General features: G+C 36.7%; 1 protein-coding gene across 9 annotated transcripts; it reads left to right on the top strand.

The window, feature by feature from the left end:
• The first annotated feature begins 465 nt into the window (after positions 1-465).
• Positions 466-20,261, top strand: top1mt (DNA topoisomerase I mitochondrial). 9 transcript variants are annotated; one of them, XM_083545449.1, is made up of 24 exons: positions 466-599; positions 1,051-1,146; positions 2,509-2,602; positions 2,681-2,733; positions 2,822-2,882; positions 3,018-3,043; positions 3,160-3,231; positions 3,535-3,568; positions 3,651-3,727; positions 4,591-4,657; positions 4,932-5,263; positions 6,812-6,927; positions 7,002-7,123; positions 7,241-7,363; positions 7,469-7,656; positions 7,913-8,057; positions 9,555-9,698; positions 9,819-10,001; positions 10,214-10,282; positions 10,401-10,515; positions 11,356-11,483; positions 13,245-13,339; positions 13,813-13,962; positions 19,947-20,261. In XM_083545449.1, exons 2-24 carry the CDS (start codon positions 1,064-1,066, stop codon positions 20,047-20,049), a joined length of 2,580 nt encoding a protein of 859 aa, XP_083401575.1. In that variant the 5' UTR covers positions 466-599; positions 1,051-1,063; the 3' UTR covers positions 20,050-20,261. The 9 variants fall into 9 exon arrangements, with proteins under 9 accessions (XP_083401575.1, XP_083401577.1, XP_083401570.1 ...); XM_083545451.1 differs by having other exon boundaries at positions 513-599; positions 1,055-1,146; XM_083545444.1 differs by lacking the exon at positions 466-599 and adding an exon at positions 606-744 and having other exon boundaries at positions 1,063-1,146.
• The last annotated feature ends 1,447 nt before the right edge of the window (positions 20,262-21,708 follow it).

A 21,708-nucleotide genomic window follows, 5' to 3' on the forward strand; every position in this document is an offset into this window, starting at 1 on the left:
ACCAGGCAGGACAATGCATGTTTGCACGTGGTGTCCTATGATGGACTGATATGCATCTTCACATCACACCCAATGTTTCCAGGATAGACACCAGATGCATCGTGACCTTTACCAATTAAATGTTTGCTGAAGATGAATGATGTGTGCCAAACGAGAAATTAAAGATCAGAGCCAAACTTGTCAATAATGGAAATAGATTTTACTAGATTGGTCCTCTTTATTGCTTGCCACTATGAAAAAAAAAAAGCACATGGTCGGCCATAATACAGTGACACTGTAAGGTTAAAGGCCCGAGGGTGGAAGTTTGGCAATATTTGACAACCTTCTGACCAGTAACCCAGAACCTCAACCATGGAGCTACCACTCCCCCCTGGTTTGCGTTTACCAGAACAGCCTGATTGTATTTTTTTATTATGTTTTACGTATTTCCCGAAATATTCTTTGACCTTGTTATGTGACAATGAATAAGTTAGCAGGTTTGAGACGTGTGAACACCAGGCGTCAAACGTGCACTGCTCTATAGAGTGGGAGGCGCCGCTGCTATTGCGCATGCGCAATTAGCACTAGCGAGAACTTACAAACTTTCAGGTGTGAATAAGGTAAGTGAACACCATCACGTCGGTTTTGAAACGTGTGTTTCATTTACTTGAAGAAACAACGCCGTTTTGCTCTTTTCACACTTGTGTTGGGGGAAGATCTTTGAAAACTAACATCTCAGAGGGAAATGATACATTATATATGTAGGTGTTGATTTGTCAAAGTTTCATAGTTTAAATTGTTAGAGTTTTATTTTACACCATTTTTTTTGCTGCTCATTATAAAAAAAAGAAAATCACTATTGTTTCTGTTCTAGACATCCTTGAAATCTTGTTTACATTTCTAATAATGAAGAAATAGACAAACATTATAGTATTAGCAGGGGATCAATTAGCCTTTTTCAGCCCTGCATGTGAACACATTGTGTGTGTAAAGGGTCCAGTCCTTCTGATAGATTTTCTCTTTCTCTCTCTTTCTCTCTCTCTTTTCAACATTATCACCTATTGCTCAAAGTCAGTGATGAAGTATGAAGGCGGAGGAGAAAAGTAAGAGAGCCAGAGAAGGCCATTCACACAGCAAGAAAAGATCAGCCGAGACAAACGACCACAGGTAGAGAAAAACATTTGGTTTTCATTTATTTGTCTAGAAGTAGCAGACTTGCAGGTAAGTGTTGCCATGTCTGAGATTTAGATTTGAGTAACCATAACCCTCTAAACGCAAAAATCATAACTAGCTAAGCAAACACTCACTTTCTGAGCACTTTGTCAGGAGTGCACACTAATGCTGAGTAGAGCCTCCATTTGCTCCTGTACAGCTTTAATTTTTCAAGTCAAGAAGCTTTTGTCATTTCAACCATATAAAGCTGACGCAGTACACAGTGAAATGAACCAACGTTCCCCCAGAACCCTGGTGCTACATTAAACAACATAAAGTTATATAACAGAAAACACAGAGTTAAGCTCTGGTAAGTGTCCTCGCCACATAAAGCGCAGCCTTTAGATGCTGGAAACATCCCTTTGGGATTTGGGTAGATGTTATAATTGCACCACATAATTCCTGCAAATTGTTTAGGTGCACATTTTATCTGCGTTTTATTAGCTTCAGAGCCACTGACTGGGGAGGTTACGGGAAGAATAAAAATTATTGTCCTGTTCGTGACATGGTACATACTGGTGGTAGACCTTTAGAAGTGCAGTGTGGACAAGAAGGGATGCAACAACAATATTCATAAATGCTATTTGAATAACAGGCCCAAAGTGTGCCAAAGAAACATTTCCCATACCCCAGCTTCACCATTTTGGACTCTTGACACAAAGGTTCAACGGTTTGATTCTTCTAGTTCATCAGCAGAAAGAGATTAATCAGACAGCGATATGTTTTTTTATTCTTCAGCCGTCTCGTTTTGGTGAGCCTGTGCCACTGCAACCTAAGCTTTCTGTTCTTGGTTGACAGAGATGGCATTTTACCAGCATAAAACCAGTTTGCCACATTCTCAACAGCAAGGTGTTACTATCTGCAGAAGTGCTGCTCACTGGATGTTTAATTGCACCATTCTGGTAAACCATAGTTCCTGTTGTGTCAAAACCCCAAGAGACCGGCAGTTATATTAAAAAAAGTACATAAACTGTAACTGCACCAACAGTAAATCTGGAACTGGGTTGGGCCTTTTAGTTTCAGTAAAGGGGAATTATAAAGCTATATGCAGCATGCAAAGACATTCTGTACAGTTGTGTGCTTGCAACTTTGTTTTAACAGTTTGGTAAAGAACAACACACTGGGGTGATGGTCAGGTGTCCATCCTTTTGGTCATATAGTCAATAACCAATGAATTCCACATTTAGCTGGCAGAACACATTCACCATAGTAGTTGCTATTAGGCCACAAATCTAAAAACTAGATGAGGCGTTTGGGTCACAATGCTATTTAAAACCATAAGTGTGACCTTTTCATTTGCTAAATTTCTCATGCCAGAATTAGAAAGAAAGCGATATCGACGAGATCAGGATCCAAGGAAAAACTTGAAGATTCTGAACTGAATGGAAAGTACCCTAGTTCTTCTGTAAAGGTAAAATCATCAGGTCTCTATTTTATTTAACCCACATGTAAAATAAGTCTGTTTTGTTAAATTCTCATCATTTTTAAGAACTCTCACTCAAGGACTTCACACAAACCTCTCCAGGAGTCTAAGATCACAAGGTATGTTTAAGGGCAATCTTTCATGCATGTAAATGAAACCTGGTTGTTGGTCATACCTCATTATAAATTCTTTATGTGCTTCTCATAGCTCTGAAAAAGTCAAGTTTGATGCCGAGAACAATGTATCTGAAGCCGAAAAGGTTAAGGTGGTATGATAAAAAATAATTTTGGGTGTATGTGAAATAATAATGACCATGTGATGGCACTGTTACCATTCTTCTGGTCATTTGCAATATTCCCTATGAGCTGTGATTTATGTAAGTAATTATGTTTGTTTCTATTAGGATTTGAATGAAGAGTTGGAAAAGAGGCAAGTTATTTATTAGTTGTTTGTTAAAATGATTCCACACAGTTGTATAATGCTTATGGAGGAAAGGTTATAGCATAATATGAATGCGAGTATGAGTGATGATGGTTGTCTTATAGAGTGGATGGAAACAATAACTTGGAGGAAGCAATGCGGGCACAAGGGAAAGCAGAACAAGAAGGATATGAAATGTTAGTGGCTCTAAAACCTTTCATAAACAATTATATTATGGTTGGTGCTGGGTTATTTGACACTATAATAATGATCCTGGGTATTGTTAGTATTTTTTTAAACCAAAATATAATCAGCCGCTTCCAATTATATTTAACATTTGTTATGAATTTTGTATCAAATAATGTAACACCAGTGTTAAATTATTTATTTCTTTGCGAATGGTGTCTTTGAACTCAACTATAACACTACAGTTTTGCTGGCAGTTCTTTAGCAAGAATAAATGTTATGCTGCATATTGATTTGTGGTTTTGTATTTTTAGACCTTTTTTACCTGAGGGAACTAAGAACTATAAGGTATGATGATTATTATTATTTTTTTTTTTTAATCCAGATTTATAAAGCCTCAGGCTAATTGCAATGCATTCTTATATTCTAGTCTAACAGCACTAAAAGCAGTCCCAAGGATCCACACAAGATTACTGATGACGAAGATCCTAAACTCCAAGGAAAGAGGTGCAATTGTGCGATTTGAAAGACCTTTCATTTGAACTCTCATTCATGGCAGTTTCACACAGTGATGTGAAACACCCATGCAACGTTTACCTATTTTAAACATTATATCTATTGCCAAAACACTCAACACTCAGTAAAATTTGAAAGATACAGCCTGAGTGTGTGAATGGAGGATTCGGGGGGGGGGGCAGATTTAGCTCTACTTTGAGTTCACAACCATGCATTTCAATACTTTCACAAAAGCAAATAGTTGTTAGATTGCAGTTCAATTGAAGTCCAATTGAAATGAGGGACTTACATCTTTGCGATTGATGTACTGTTATATGTATACACACAATAGAACACTAAGTAAATAAGAAAAAATTTAACTTATTTATGCTAGAAGATATATTTTATGTCAAAAGGTTTGTGAGCATCTGACCATCACACCCTGACATGGTAGCAAACGATTATGGAGAATGGCATTGCATTTGGCAGCATTAAAATTTCCTGACAACATCCCTGTGCACACCTTTTGGATAAACTGAAATGCTGATTGTCTGACCTCACTAATGCTGTTGTAACTGAATGGACACACTCTCTCAATTCCATGCGCAATAATCGGGTGGAAAGGCATCCCAAAGTTATTAAAACAGCAAAGGGGGACTAAATCAATAATGGACTGATTGGTCAGGTGTCTGCATACTTTTGTCCATATAGTGTAAACTCATTTATCACACACTGGATGCAGTCCTGTAAAGGATTTAGGAACATTACATTGCTAATTATAACCATAAATGCTGTGAAATGATTGTGTATATTCTGCAGTAGAAGGGTGGGGGTGTGTGTGTTTTGTGAATAAAACTATCCTTCTTGCTTTTCAGATCTGAAAAGCTTCAGAAAAATAAAAACAGGAAATGTACTCATGATGTCAATAGTCATTCAGTGTGTGTAAGTGTAGGATTAAAATTTCATATAATCTTTTAATGTCTTTCATAACCGATATTATCACAATCATCTTGAGAGCCCTGCACATTTTCTTCCTATGCTTTAGTTCAGTAAATAATTAAGATCTCCTATGTGCTGATTTAATTATGATGCGATATATTAATATAAAGTGTTAGAATGAGGTCACAGCATTAGAGAATCAAATAAAATGTATTAGTTCAATATTATTGTTGATGCTGATCCAATAAAACATTTATTTATTTATTTTTTGTTGAAGCAGATTGATAATAGCCACACATCTCTGCCAGCTGTGAAAGAGGAAGATGTTAAAGAGCAAATCTTTGATCCCATTTCTGACCGTGCACAAACATGTCTGCCTGTTGAGAATGATCTAGAGGTGAGAAATGCTGAAAAGACGAGGGACAAAGAGTCCACTGTCAGTATTGCACAGGATAAAGCACAAAGCCAGACGAAAAAAAGGAGCTCTCGCAGCACAGAACAAGAGCCAAAGAAAAATAAAAAGGCCAAGAGGGAAAAGAATGAGGAAAAGGAAAAACAGAACAAGAAAGGAGCGAAAAAAGCTGAGGAGGAAGCTGGTAAATGGAAATGGTAAGAGTTTAAACTAAATTATTAACACAGAATAATAGACTCTTTTCAGGATATAAGTATATTGTGTTTGTATGTGTGTTTTCCATTGACTAAAGGATGTAAACTAGTCCAGTCTTGCAGCATGCTGGTCCAATTTTCTATGCTTTTTTAGCAGCAGTCTTGTAAACTCAATATAATTAAATTGTTGTTGAGGAAAGTTTCAAAATTTAAGCTAGAATTTAAGCATACAATTAACATGTTTATAAAAATTAAGTGTTGAAGGGTGGTGGCATATCTTTTTATAAGTGTTTTTTGTTTTTTGTTTTTTTTTAGCTTCGTAAAGTTTGATAACAGGTACATTTAAACTAGCAAATATTCAAATCTATTAAACTGTGGTTTCCCCCTCATAGTTCTGCGCGGAACTCAAGCGCATCACCCGTTTCCTGTAGGACAATAGCAGTTGTGACACCGTCATTGATAAACGTCTGTGTTTGGGCACTTCGTTAGTTTTCGGTTTCACGTTGTTGCCCCGTGTTTTATGTATTTTTTTTTTATCATTACTTGTAATGAAAATATGTTGTGATTCGTTGATTCGCGTTTTCGTGCAGTTTCGCAGAACTGCTTTTGCGTGTCACTCTATCAGAGATTATGCACGTGCTTCTGCGAGTGCGCGCGCGCCGAGGTTGGTTGGCTGGCTGGTGGCATACAGTGGTGCATTGGACGGAAAGATCAATCGTAGCAATGATCACGTTGTCTTTCTAAAGTTCCCAGATTCTCACGTGGTGTGATTTTATTTATTTATTTAAGAAGGCAAGCCCTGGACAAAATTGCCATAAAGTACACGTTTCATATTTCTACTCCAAATGTTTGAGGGGGAAAAAAGATTTGTCTGAAATATGATTGGCTGTCACTGTTTCCCAAACTCTACCAGAAGTGTGCTTTCTGCTCAGCTTGTGTTAGTGAATAATCAATTAATTGAATTATTAATTAGTTGATTTATGACTTGATGTATCAATTAATGAATAAAATTAACAGCACATGCAAATAATTTACTATTTTTCTGACCACTGATGAGCCAACATCCTAGAATATATGCATAATAAAAGCACGTAAGACTGTGTTGGATCAGTTCACCAGCTAATTTTGATGTAATTATCCGAAATCGTAAATTATTAAAGGATAATTAGTCCCATTTGCCTCTCTATTTTACGAACTGTACATTTGTCTTCCACTAGGGAAGGTGTGTATGTGTTTAACTTTCTCTCTCTCTCTCTCTCTCTATCTATATATATATATATATATATTACATACATGTGCGTGTTTGTATAGTATATGTAGAGTAAAACTAATTGCCAGTGAATGTAGTCACAGAATGCATATATTGATCATGTTTTATGTCTTTATAGTAGTTTATACTTGTTTTATTTCCCTGCTATGCGCAGATGTTTTTTTTTTTTTTTCTCTCAGTTTCTTGCTTGCTATAATATGTTGACATTTTCGCAGTAACTTCAATAAAAGCTTTTAGAATGCTTTTAAGTGTGCGTTATATTGCTCATGACTGTTGTGTAGGTGGGAGGAAGGAAAGCATGCAGATGGTCAGAAGTGGAAAAGTCTTGAGCACAAAGGGCCTCTCTTCCCACCGGAATATGAACTTTTACCAAGCGATGTGCAGTTTTTATATGATGGTGTGTCTTCAAACATATACAGTATACCAGACTTTTTCTTTGTTGAAAAAGCTGAAGGCTTTGTTTTGTTTTAGGAGTGCCTGTGCAGCTAAACCCAGCTGCAGAAGAAGTAGCAACTTTTTATGCCAAGATGCTCGATCATGAGTACACCGCCAAGCAGGTTTTTCAAAACAATTTCTTCACTGACTGGAAGGAGGTAAGGTCTTCTGAAATCCAACAATTTATCTGCTTTGTCTTCGTGCCTCACTTTATCTGGTTTAGCTGTAAAGAAAAACTTGTTTTTTATAGACTTGTATGTGCTGTCTCTCTGTAGGTAATGACAGAAGATGAGAGGAAACTAATCAAGAAGCTGTACAAGTGTGATTTCAGCAAAATCCATGCATACTTTTTGGAAAAGACAGAAGCAAAGAAGAACATGACGAAGGAAGAAAAACAGGTATGTTGCTCTATTTAATTTTTATTGCATTAGATAATTTTGTTATGGCACTGCTATTCGACTGTTTTATTTATCTGAATAAATATAATTAATCATATCACTTAGGTTTTAAAGGATGAAGCCACTAAACTAACAGAGGAGTATGGATACTGTCTGTTGGATGGACACAAGGAAAAAATAGGCAATTTCCGTCTGGAGCCTCCAGGGCTCTTTAGGGGACGAGGGGAGCACCCCAAAATGGGCAAGCTGAAGAGACGTGTCCAGCCTGAGGATGTGATTATTAACTGCAGTCAGTAAGTAAAAGCTCAAATGGATAGAGAGTAGCTAAGCGGTTGATTACTCCTAAATTGTCTTCACGTATAAAATGCTGAAACTTTGCATTACACCACAGTAATATGGCCCCAATAGGTATTTTTTATATGGGTGATATCTTCTCATTAAATGCTGGGCCATGTAGGTGCTTCAAGGCAAAAACAAAACTGTGTTGTTACTGTTAAATACTTATAAAAGGGGGTTTTATAAATACTTGATTATCTTTGCTTTGGTCAGAGACGTAAAGGTCCCAGAGCCACCTGCAGGTCATCGGTGGAAGAGAGTGCAGCATGATAACACAGTCACATGGCTGGCATCCTGGGTGGAGAACATCCATGGACACATCAAGTACATCATGCTCAATCCCAGCTCCAAACTTAAGGTAAAGGTCATCTACATAGCCCATGAACATGAGCAACTCGGTTATCCATATGTTTTTGTTGTAAGCTTATCTTCAGAGTGGTTTTAGCAGTGGTTTGTGCTATTTTTCTAGACCTGAAGGTGTTGGCTGAATATGAAAGCTATTTTCAGACTCAAAACATCATCCAGAAAATGTTTCTAATAGAGTGGTCTGGAGTTTGCTGCAGGTGAATTCAAATAAGAATTGCACCATACGAAGGAAAGCAATTCCTTCCCAGAGCTGGGTGTCAAATAAACTGATTGGTTTAATTTTTAATGCTACTTACTGGGAAAGGCATGTTGTGGCCTACGGCAGAGACCGAATTCCTTCTTAATATCTGGAGTGACTGATACCTTCGAATCAAAGTGACTACAAACCTGGGCCCAAAAAAGTTTCAACAGTTGATGAATAGCTGAAATAGACATGTGAATTTTTAATAAAAATTCATGATTTTACCTTTGCATAGAAGATTATAAAAGTGAATTTCCCCCTGGTTAGCTTTCCCCCGAAACAGTTTACTGGTGCAAAAGTAAATGAGCAAATGGTGGTTTAATTCTGGCTTATTTTCTGCCTAATAATTTGTTATTGAGGCTGTTAAAGAGTAGGGTTTTGGCCCTTTTTTTGTTAATTTTACTACAGCACTGTTGAATCCTTGCTGTTGATGGACAGATGTTCTAAGGTGTCCAATTATTTTTGTCAGACATCCAGTTTTCAGTTCCATATCACGTATCAAGTTAATGGCCAAGTTAACAGTTTTAACAACAAACAAAAATGGCAATTCTTATTACTGCAATCATAAATGTGCTTTTGTGAACATTTGTTTTCTCTTGCGATTTTTACTTTCTCTCTCGCTCTCTCTCTCTCTCTCTCTCTCTCTCTCTCTCTCTCTCAACTGCATTTTGACGGCTTAACCCTCGTTACTAGTTATACACTGACGTTTTATAATTGGCGATGGAGGTATAAAATGAATTTTTTTCTAAAAACAGAAAAACTTAAATGTTTTATAATAACATTTGAACAGTATCTTGATTAGTTTGTCATCCTGGTTTATACATTTGTGGCCTTTGCTTTAAATACATGCATACTTAATACAAAACCATACATGGTATAATAAAAAGGCTAAAAAAATGACAATGTAAGGAATACAATAAGAACAGAGGAATGTAGTTTACAATATAATGAAATCCTATACAATAAAGTAAAATTACTATAGAAATTGAGTTGTAGAAGTAGAACATTGAGTGAACATGTGTAGCAGCCTTTCCATTCCAGAGCGGCAGAAACATTGCGATTATTATAATGATTATTTCTAATAAAGTATTAAATGAAGTGTGCATTTGTGCAAAATGTGATTTTAAAATGTTTTTGTGACGTAGTTGCGTGTTGTGGGAAAATGGTGCATGTTATTGGGTAGATGGTAGTGAGTATTGAGTCCTGTATTTTTATTTATTTTTTTATTTTTTAATATATCCTGTGCAGGGTGAGAAAGACTGGCAAAAGTATGAAACGGCTCGTAAGCTGAAACTGAGTGTAGACAATATAAGACGTGAGTACCAAAGGGCCTGGACTGCTCGAGAGATGAAACAAAGACAACGAGGAGTTGCTTTATACTTCATCGACAAGGTAGATAACGGCATTGGTTTTTAAAAAGAAATCAGATAAAAGATTCTATTTAAATCAGATATGAAGTAGTAATGTATTGCAGATAATAAAGACATGCATACATATTGTTGGCATATGTAGCTAGCTCTGAGGGCTGGTAATGAGAAAGATGATGATACCGCAGACACAGTGGGCTGCTGCTCTCTGCGTGTAGAGCACATCACCCTCCACCGACATCAGGATGGTCAGGACTATGTAGTTGAGTTTGACTTCCTGGGCAAGGACTCCATCAGATATTACAACAAAGTGCCTGTGGAAAAACAAGTGAGCATGTCTTTGTCTTTGCAAATATCCTCTTAGTTTGAGTTTCTTTGTAGTGTGTAATGTTCCACAGTAAAAGCTTGAGTTTAATCTTTAATGATCACATTATGTATGCTGCCATCTGTTGAATTATGAAATGATGTAATGTTGGCCACATTGCTCAGCACTAACATGTAACTCCACAATCATATACTTAGGTATAATTTTTTGTACAGGTTTTCAAAAACTTGAAACTGTTCATGGAAAACAAGGATCCAGAAGATGACTTATTCGACCGAATTTCTGTAAGCTTTACATCATTCATGTAATTTTTCTATCATGAGGTCTAATAATATATAGCTCCATTATTTGAAATGCATAATTGTCTTTGTTTTTGTTGATTTAATTTTTTTTTTCTTGCAGACAATCTACCTCAATAAGAAGCTAAATGAGGCAATGCCTGGACTGACAGCCAAAGTGTTTCGAACTTTCAATGCTTCTACCACTCTGCAGGAGCAGCTGGGAAAGCTCACCATTGGTCAGTACACACACACACACACACACCTTGCAGTAGAAGCAAAGATACTGGCTCAGTTTCCTGCCTTTCATATGCTACAGTTCCCATGAGGTGGACTGGAGAAACGGGGCCAAGACTGGAAGTTGCTGAATATTTAATATAAAAATTTTTTTTTATAGTCCTAGCCTTCAGCAATCGAAAACTAACTCTCACATCTGTGTGTTGGACAATTATGTAAATAGCAAGCATTTTGTTAATCTCAGTGGATTGAAGCTTTTTGCCAAACTTGTAATTGTTCCATCTGCAAAGGCTAGATTCAGTTTAGGGGAAAAAATTGCTCTGCATATGAAACTGTACTTACCAAACAGTACAACGCAGTAACAGTGTATTCATGTGATTACTTCTCTCTGAGTACCAGATAGTGTGCAAAACACATTCTACAAATGATATTTAGCAACCAAGAGCAGTTTGTGTATTAGTTTTACTAGTATCTTTTTGGTTTCCCTTTTTGTTTTTTGGCGTAAAAATCAACTAGGTTCTGCTCAACGTATACTTAAAGAGCACTGCAAACTAAATTGGGGTATTATTTTTATTATTATTTACATCAAAGTTCTGTGTGAGAACTGTGATTAATTATCTGAGTGGTCATACTTTTTTTTTAATGAAAATTGGTTAGCGTAGAAGAACAGTGTACACTGTCAGCATTAGTATTCTGCCTTAAGTCATTATTAAATATTATTAATATCATGGGTAAGGGGTAATATTTTTGATGCCGTGTCGCATTGACCTTTATTTTAAACAAACTGCCATTGGCTGTTTGTGCGTGCGCGTGTACCTGTATGTGTGTGGGTGGGTGGCCAGATGATATGACTGTGGAGGAAAAACTGCTGGCCTATAACCGAGCAAACAGAGCTGTGGCTATACTCTGCAACCACCAGAGGGCAGCACCCAAAACATTTGAGAAGTCCATGTTGGCCCTTCAGGAGAAGGTAAGACTTCCTATTAATTGTTAATGATTTTAATTATTAACCAGAGTAATTACATTTGTTATAGAAATTACATGTCGCCAAGTGTTTCCTCCGTGATTTTCTTTTCTAAGCCATTCATCTGAGGTCATTAGCATGTTGAGTCAAAATCAGGTTCGTGACAAACGACACTGGTCCAGTAATTAAGTGTGCTGATGTCATGCAACTTCTTAGTGACTGCATTTGATAGATTTAGAACTGATAACCCTGACTGCCTTCTTACTTGAATTTAATCGGTGGAGTTTAGTTAGTGTGTAGAGGCGGATGAAGTGAGGAGCTGATGTTCAGGCAGTGATTTTGTAAGAGTTTGAAGTTATCAGCTTGTCCTACCATCTGTTTATTATTCCATAGAGTCGTCAGTCAGTCAGTTTGTTTTGATGTGTGTTTGTCATTTACAATCTCTGTTTCCTTTTTGTTGGCCAGTTTCTCACTGCTCATTCAAAAACTGAAACCGATCCAAACTTGCTCCCCCAACACTTTTATGTTGTTTATTACCAATTTGAGAGACATACTGACAGTAAGTGCATTATTTTGAAACAGAACGTTGTAAACTACAGCATGAAAGAAGTATATTAGCTGTAAGGAAGTAACTGACAAAAAGGTTCATAAAAAGGCTCCACAGATTAGATGAAAATAGGGACAAACTTGCACTTATAAAGAACATTCATTATCTGTGTAAAGCTCCTTTGAGACAATGTCCATTGTTAAAAGCGCTATACAAATAAAAATAAGTTAAATTGAAAAATCTTTTGTTTTTAACAAAAAACTAAATTATATACAAAAATACAAGCCTTTTTTTATTTCATAATCTTGGTTTCAGCATGATCTTAGTCACTGCATTAAGCAATTTGTGTAAATTTTACATTTATTATAGTACATTTGCATTTTTTTTTTCCATTGGGGGGAAAAAATTTGCTTTTTCCTGCAGCAATGTAATTGAGTATTTCCTTTTGGGGGTTTTTGTGTCATGGTATTCATAACTGTTTAAAAAATTAATATCTTGAACAGATGGCAAAAACCATGTACCTAGGACTGTTACTACTTTAGGATTGTTGCAAAAGTGTTCAATTAAAGGTTTGTATTACCCGAAATTTGGCCTACCACCAGAAGTAAACAAAAAAAAGCAAAGTTGCATGCTGAACTGATTAGGCTGATTTCGGTTTCTTCTGCAACACACAGCTAACAAATTGATCAAACTAATCAAAGCCTGACACATGAGCGTGTGTGGAAATGACATTTCACATCAGTGTTTTTTTGTGATCTGTTAAATTGGCTTCTTAACCAACATGATATTTTCATGCACAGCCTAGGCAAGATTAAATAACGTGAATAACATTGTGGTGTTGATTTTAAAATGTTTAGTGTTTTAGAAAGTGTAAGCACTGCTTTATTGTAATAAGTATGGTTTCATAAAGCATGCTGTAGGCAGCAGAAATTTATTTTGTTCAATCTGTGATTATTATTATTATTATTATTATTATTATTATTATTATTATTATTCCCCCACCCAAACCCAGGAATCATCCACGGTGCTTTCCAACAGGTTTTTCCACACGTGGTGCACTAATTGATGATTTCATTTAGACAGACTGCAAAGCTTATTTTATGTAAATAATCACTAACATCAGTAATGCATCAGTGGTAGTCTGCTCTTGCATTTTAAGTGTCCTGTCTTTTTTTATATCTTTGCTGATGCTTAGGTGGATGTTTTTTGTGTTTCTACAGATCAAAAAGAAAAAAGAGGAAGTTGAGAAAGCCAAAAAGGAGCTGAAGCAAGCAAAGAAAGATCACAAGGAGCAACCGTCGGAGAAGTCAAAGAAGTAAGAAATCAGCACTAAAACTACCACCGTTGTGTATTTGCTGGCTATTGTGTGTTTTGGCGTTATTTCAAGGTTTTTTATTTCAATGTTTTGCTTGACACAGGGCCTTTAGACATATTTTTGGTTATGGCACTAACTATTCAGACTTGCCAGGGCTAAGATAGTTTAGAGATTTGAGTAATATATTTTTTAAAAATAAATAAATAAAAAGCAGAATTTGACTTTATTTTGAACGTTATTGCTGTTAACTCTATCATTTCATATATTAGTAGACTAGCTTGTGGATTTTTTTATTTTTTTTAACATGCTTGTCTAAACATAATGTTAGCAATAATCATAAACTGAGCGAGCACTGAAAATGTAAGTCGGTGTAAATCCAACATGAACACACAGCAGCTCATCTGCATATTGTTCCTGAAGCATGTTATTTCTCTGAAAACAAGCCTCCCTCTCGTTTTATTGCTCTCTGTTAGGCTGGTGGAGAAGAAGGAAAATGCTTTGAAGAGACTGTCAGAGCAGTTAAAGAAGCTCAAGCTGCAGGAGACGGACCGAGAGGAGAACAAGGTCATCGCTCTGGGCACTTCCAAGCTCAACTACCTCGACCCCCGCATTACTGTGGCCTGGTAACGTGTTACACATTTCACACTTCCACTCTACAAGATGAGATTTTGTGCTGCTGGTTGGTGTAATGAAAGCTGAAGTAAAATACATCTTACCTTTTAAAATGGAGGAATGTTTGTGTTTGTAAACACCAAAAATATGTGCGCAACCCGATGCTGCTTGTTTTTATACTGATTACTTGTATCAATTTCTTGATAGATTCACTTTTATTTTATTACCGGTTCTCAAAATTAAACAGCGAGTGTTATTTGGCTAAACTGGCCCTTTCAAATGGTGTAGCAGCTTTGGCTTAAAATCGCCTCAGTGGTCAATGATTCTAGGCCGTGATCTAGCCTGCAACGCCTGACTTTCTCAGCCATTCATGGTTCTTACCCAAACCATTCCCGTAAACTTGAAGCTACACAATTGTACAGGATGCCGTTGTATGTGGTAGCAGTAAATTCCCCCTTCATTTGAACTAGGTGACAGAAGAAAAAAGAATAAAGTAATACAAATGAGAAGTATGCTATTTAAGAAGCTAAAGGTGTTACTGGTAGAAAGTCAGCTTTATTGCTAAGATAATTTGCAGCTCAGATGAGATTAAATGGGTGCTGCAAAGAGAGAGCTCCATGGACCAATTATACCTCTTCCCAAATGCCTTCAACTACACCTGTCTTCTTATGGCTGGGAAAAGACATGACATTTTAGCGAACAAGTTTTGGTTTACTGTTAAGTTCAGTCCTTTGCTGTGTGTGTGTGAGTCGTGTGAAAGTGTACTGATTTCTTATTTTTTGCATGTTTGTCACACTTCTGTGTTATCTTTTACTAATATTTACATTAGTCTGATGATCTGAAACAGTTGGGAACATGCAGTTTTTAAATGAAGGTTTTTATCATTGAGGGAAAACAAAATCCAAAACTACATGGCCCTGTGTGAAACTGTTTGCCCCTAAGCCACTTTGTGTGTGTGTGTGTCTATTTTATGTATACGGTACTGTACTGTATTAACGTTTTACTTTATTTTGTAATTAATAATTATATTTTTATTAATACATTCCATTATTTCAACATAAAAACAATTCCCTATAAGCTTTTTGGTCTATCGTGCTGTTCGGGAAAATCAGCCAAACAAATTACTTATGTGGTAAATGCAATTCCGCGATAAACCGTGGGTACGAGATTTCAACCGCGGTAAAGCGGAAGATTACTAATATATATTTGTGCGTTTGTGTTTTTATATATATTAGTGTATTTATATATAAAATATTATTTAAAATCTTCTCAAGGGACAATACTATACGGATATATTTTAGAACAGTGGTCCCCAACCTTTTTTGCGCCACGGACCGGATTAATGTCAGACTATTTTTTCACAGACCGGCCTTTAAGGTGTGGCAGATAAATGATACGACCGGCAAATAAAACTGGTATATTCTAAATATAATAATAAACGTGAATCCACTGTGTTGTTTTTTGTTCATTTTGCTAGATTGGGGGTTTGAATTTAGCGGTAATGTATTGTGTTAGCGGCCGGAGAAGCCCCTTTAAGAAGGTAGAGGATGAAGGTAAGACTTGTGACCGAGGCACCATGACATGTATCAAGAGTGAGTCATAGACAGTTGTGGGCGGAGAGAATCTGGTAATTTTCCAAAATAAAACATCGTTTAGAATCAGATAATAAATAAAATGGAAATAATGTAAGTTATGTATTCTTTCTGTGCGGCCCGGTACCAATTGGCCCGGGGGTTGGGGACCACTGTTTTTCAATGTGCAGCTTTTATAGCAGTATTGATGTACTTTCCTCTGAAAATAACTGAATATACAGCCATTTGTGTCTAAATAATTGGTAACAAAAATAAGTACACCCTAAGTGAAAGTCATAATTGTGTCCAAAGTGTCAATATTTTGTGTGAGCACCATTGTTATGTAGCACTGCCATAATACTTCTGGATATGAAATTCACCAGAGCTGCACAGGTTGTTGCTGGGATCATCTACTCCTCCATAATGACATCACAAAGCTGCTCGATGTTAGATGCATGGAGCTTCTCCACCTTCTGCTTGAGGATGCCCCACAGGTGCTCAATAGGGTTCAGGTCTGTAGACATATTTGGCCACTCAATCAGCTTCAGTTTCCTCAGCAAGGCAGTTGTGTTCGGGGTCGTTATTATGTTGGAAAACTGCTGTTTAGCCCAGTTTCTAAAGGAAGGGCATCATCATCATCTTGAGAATATCACAGAACATGTTGGAATCCATGTTTCCCTTAATGAACCACAGCTCCCCAGTACCAACAGCATTTATGCAACCCCAGACCATGATGCTACCACCACCATGCTTGACTGTAGGCAAGACACAATTTTCTTGTTTCTCCTCACCAGGGTGTCGTCACACATGCTGGACACCATCTAAGCCAAACAAGTGTTTTCTTAGTCTCCTCACCACAGGACATGGTTCCAGTAATTCATGCTCTTGGACAGGTTGTTTACAGCAAACTGTTTGTGGGCTTCCTTTTGGGACGCTGTTCAAAGCGTCTGGTCTGAGCACTGACAGAACCCTCCACTTCTGCAACCTCTAAAGCAATGCTGCAGCACTCATGCATCTGTTTTTTGAAGCCAGTTCTGCACCTGACATACAGCATGAGGACTCAACTTTTTTTGATCGACCCTTGTGCGGTCTGTTGCGAGTGAAACCCATCTTGGAAAACCTCTGTATGACCCTAGCCATTGTACTGTAACTTAGTTTTAGGGTGTTACCGATCTTATAGCCTCGGGATCTTTGTGGAGAGCAACAATTCTACTGTATTTTTCAGACTATAAGCCGCTACTTTTTTCCCACGTTTTAAACCCCGCGGCTTAAACAACGAAGCGGCTTATTTATAGTTTTTTCCTGGGTTTTTCCCAGTTTCACAAACTTAAAGCCAAAAAACTAAACCCCATTACATGAGACTAATGAAATTTCCGAGCGGAAACGGAAAAACGCACCTCACCCGTGTTCTGAGCTGCACGGCTTCGGGAGAAAAAAAAGTTGTTTTTTTTAAACGCACGACGATGCCAAAAGATAAACTCCCGAGAGAAATAGTTTTAAAAGGAAGGAGGAAGACAGTGAACAATGACTTTCTTGGTAGGCTACTGTTTAGATACAAGCTGTGTTACAGTCACTGTCTTTTGTTAAAGCCTGTGTGAAGTTCATTAGTTTCAGTGTAGACACCTGTGGCTTATAGACAGGTGTGGCTTATTTATGTTCAAAATAAAAATATTTGTAAAATATATTTGGGTGCCCTTTATAGTCCGGGAAATTACGGTAATTCTCAAATCCTCACAATTTCTTTGCCATGAGGTGCCATGTTGAATACCCAGTGGTCAGTATGAGAAAGCCGTACTCGAAGCACTAAATATTAACTGCTCAAATACATGATGCACAAATTTGTACAGATCTGTCAAGCAGACCAAAACATGAACATGATGAATGGAACATGTGGCTTTGCATGGTTACACAACATACAGTATTATTATTATTAATTAGGGTGTACTCACTTTTGTTGCCAACCACATTGATGATGATAATGGCTGTATGTTGAGTGGTTTTTAGAGGACAGTAAATCTATACTGCTATACAAGCTGTAAATTGACTACAATTTATCCAAGTTTAATTTCTATAGTACTGTCTCTTGAGAAGAAATACTAAAATGGTTGCTGAAATTTGAGGGTTGTACTTTTACTATATATAATTAGTATTCCCAAATGGTAATGGCTTCTTCAGACGAACAATGCAGTCTGTTATATAACGCACACACTGAGCTTCATTTATCAATCTTTTAATAAAGTTGTGTAATTATTTGAATAAGCCAAACAAAAATTTTGCTGTATGTATTAAAAGTTTCGGAAAGGCAGATTTTCTTTGTACTCTCGTGCTTGTTGATCACCCGTAACGTGCACAGCTCGAACCAGACACAGCTCATTTGCATTTAATGACACTCATAAAACTGTATAAAAGTTCAAGGGCACAGTCAGCTTATAGCACAAAACAACCGATCAGGAAAAAAGCTCAAATGAAGGGTATTTTTAATTCAGAGTAAATGATAATGGCTAAAGGCTGAAGGTGAACTTCTATGCAAATAAAAGTATTTAGTAATGTGTGCGTGATTAATTCTTCATAAGCAAAGGCATTCGTTTTGCAGTTTTCAGCCATGCACAGAAAAAGTGCAAGTCAGTTTAAACAATGGTGCTTTTTTGCAATTGAATTAGTGTTATTGTGGTAAGTTAAGGGCTTGTGTTGGCTCTCTCTCCTTTTCTTACGTTCTCTAACTGATGGCAGTTATATCAGACCTACTGAAGTAACACAAGGATGTGTTTTTGATAAAGAATAAAAAAAGGTCTTTCTGGATAAGGGCATCTACTAAATGCTGTAAAGTGTAATAAAAATAAGCGGTTAACCTTTATTTTTATTTTTATTTATCCTTTATTTAACCAGGAGAAGCCCATTGAGATTAAAAATCTCTTGCAAGGGAGACCTGGCCAAGATAGGCAGCTGAATTACATCACATCATTACATACGTACAAAGACACACAAAAAACATGAAAATAAAGACAAATAAATTAATAGAAACAGTTTGAAAGCCAATTATGCACTTACAATGAAATCTCAATTAAAAACATTGACATGTGAGGGAGTCCAACTCAAAAGATCTCATTCTTAACTTAAACACTCAAAGGAATCAATTTACTAAGTTTTAAGTTGTTCTGCAGCAAATTCCATGTAAAGGGAGCAGAATAAACAAAGGCCTTTTTACCCAGCTCAGTACTGAAATGTGGGACAGAAAGCAAGACAACAGCCTGAGAACGGAGAGAGTAATGACCAGCACTTTTTTTTCATAAGAAGTGAACATAAATATAAGTGTAATCCATATTTAAAAATGCAGGTTTCTGTTCCATTTATATGATTTGAAGTCAATCGGGTTGTTTATATTAGTATGTTGTTTTTTTCTGAATTCACATTTTAATGAATACCAAATATCTCAGCAGCCTCTTTAATAGGAACACTTGTATACCTGATCATTCAATTATCCAATCAAGTAATCAGATGCCTCAGCATGGTACATTTAATGCAGATACTGGTGAAGAGATTTGGTTAACTTGGTGACCAATTTTTGGTGGATGGTGAACTGGTTTGCATGTAACAAATATTTCTGCTTTCATGAAATGTTTTCTGATAATTCTATCGAGCAACGTATCATTGTTTGAATGCAGATTAAAGAAGAATGGGTAAACTGGTTCAAGCTCACTGAAATCTTATGGAAGATTGGGGGGGGGTCAGGTATTTTTCTTATTTTGAAGTTTGTTTGTTTGTAGGAACAGATGATTTAGTGATAACAATGGTAGACCAACTACACGGCTGTTATATTACTGGCAAACCTTGAAAGTGATAATGAAATTGTGTTTATAATTTAAAAATGGTTAATTATTAATTTGATGAGGGAATGCACACATGATTCAATTGGCTCACCAGCAAAACCCTGAAGGGCCACTACGATTTTGGGACAGCCCTCTGGTGTCCATGCACATCTGGTGCAAATTATAAGGGAGCAGTGGAGACAGGCTGTCCTCCTTTAAGTTCATGTTTTGAAGCTGTAATTGCTTTTTTTTTTTTGGTCTGCAATTCTTGGTCACTGATTGTTTGCAGCCATTTTGAACAATGAAAACAATATGTAGCTCAGCAGTAATTCTCCACATACTCATTAACCATTACTTTCTGTTGCCTTCAGGTATATTATTTAATAAAATGTAGTGGGAGACATATACATGAGGTAAGAGCTAAGAGCCAGACCTCATCTGTATATGTATATATGACCTCATTAACTTGTATATGGTCATTACGGTTGTGTAGTTCCTCTCGGGTTTAGTTTAGCTTTGGGTTGATGAGTCTTTGAATGGCTGACCATTGTATGCGTGTATTTATGCTCGCTTTTTTCTATTTATTTAATTTTAAATAGAAAAATATTTCTGTTACAGGTGTAAGAAGCACAATGTTCCTGTGGAGAAGATCTACAACAAGACTCACAGGGCGAAATTTGCCTGGGCTATTGACATGGCTGATGAAAAATTCCAGTTCTAACACAGAAGAATCTGTGCTTATTTTTTTTTCTCTGCTCATTTGTTTTCCTTTTCATTTCCTTGTTCATTATTGTGACCATTTTGAACAGCTACTATTCAGTTTTCTGTGATGTCGTGTTTTTTTTTTTTTTTTTTTTGACAGCCTTGGTTTAAAAAAAAGAATGTGATGTGTCTTGTGTTGGATTTATTTCTATAGTAAAATGTGAACACAAAGCTGAAGGTCATGCTTTGGTTTCTTTGCTACTGAATGGGATGGTATGTGGCTCAGGGAACCTCTATTTTCAGCAGCACAGGAAGGCTGTTGGGGGGGGGGGGGGGGGGGACCTTGCTCTATAAAGCACGGACTATGTTTGTGCTTAAAAGCTGTTCAAACACTGAACATAACACCAAGCATTTTAAATGGTTTGTAAAGAAAGTGTTTCCAAGTTTAGGTGAGCTTGAGCAGAAGTTCACTACATTCCTATGCATGGAATCATTTCAGCAGTGAATGAAGAGGATGTAAGCTGAAGTTGTGCCAAAATATGCATTGACTAATTGACTTTAAGACAATTTGTTAGTGTTAAATTAAAATGCATAATCTGTGTAATTTTAGTAATCAATGCAATGTAAGGCAGTGGGTAATGTGTCCTCAGACAGAACCTGCCTGGGTATTTTACTGCTTTTTAACATAAGGAATAGAAGGACTTAAGTACATAGATTTTCCAAAATATGCAGGACCAGATGGATTAAAAACCACATTATTTCTAAGACATGTGTTCCATAATGTGTTCAACAGGGTATCAGAAACGTGAGCTAACAGTGGGAATACACTAAGAAAATGTCAATCAAAATTTGTTGAGCAAAATCTGTAAAAACAAGATCCAGCAGCTGAGAAAATGTATAGAGCATATATTAAGTGTGTTTAGTTTTTCCCCTCATCAGCTCTTAACTTTTCAGACACCATGTTTATGAATAATTCTTGTAATTAACATTTGATTTAAAAAATATTTAAGGTTCACATAATGTATTAATTCCAGTTATAGATGTTTTTCTCCTCTTAAGAAATCCCAGGTTATTCTTTTTTTATATAGTGGTGATGTTGTAGGAAAAGAAAATCAAAATTTAAGATAAAACTTTAGCTGAGTAAAAATATATTTCTTATAAAATTCTATGTTGCAGCCTAATGATACATTCAAATAGATGTTTTTTTTATTGACATACAACACTTAAAAAAAATAAATAATAATAATTTGCTCGGGTGCCACCCAATTCTCTTGATCATTGATTAGATGTTTCTACACTTTGACTGGAGTCCACGTGTGTAAAGGTTAAATGATTGGGCATGAATTTGAAACGCATACAATTCTCTATAGAATATCTCACAGCTGACAATGCAGAGCATCGAAGCAAACCCCAAGCCATGAAGTCAAAGGAACTGCCTGCAGATCTCTGATGCAGGATTGTTGCAAGGCACAGATCTGTGGAATGATGAAAAAAATTCTGCTGCATTGAAAATGTCCCAAGTTCACTGTCCTTCATAATTCTCAAGTAGATGTTTGACACAACCAAGACTTTTCCAAGATCTTATTACCCAGCCAACTGGGTGAGAAGGGCCTTAGTAAGAGGGGTGACCAAGAACCCAATGGTCAATCTGACAGAGATCTGAATATCCTGTGTGGAG

Source organism: Silurus aristotelis (genome assembly GCF_946808225.1).
Source record: "Silurus aristotelis genome assembly, chromosome: 1".
NCBI classification, from domain to species: domain Eukaryota; kingdom Metazoa; phylum Chordata; class Actinopteri; order Siluriformes; family Siluridae; genus Silurus; species Silurus aristotelis.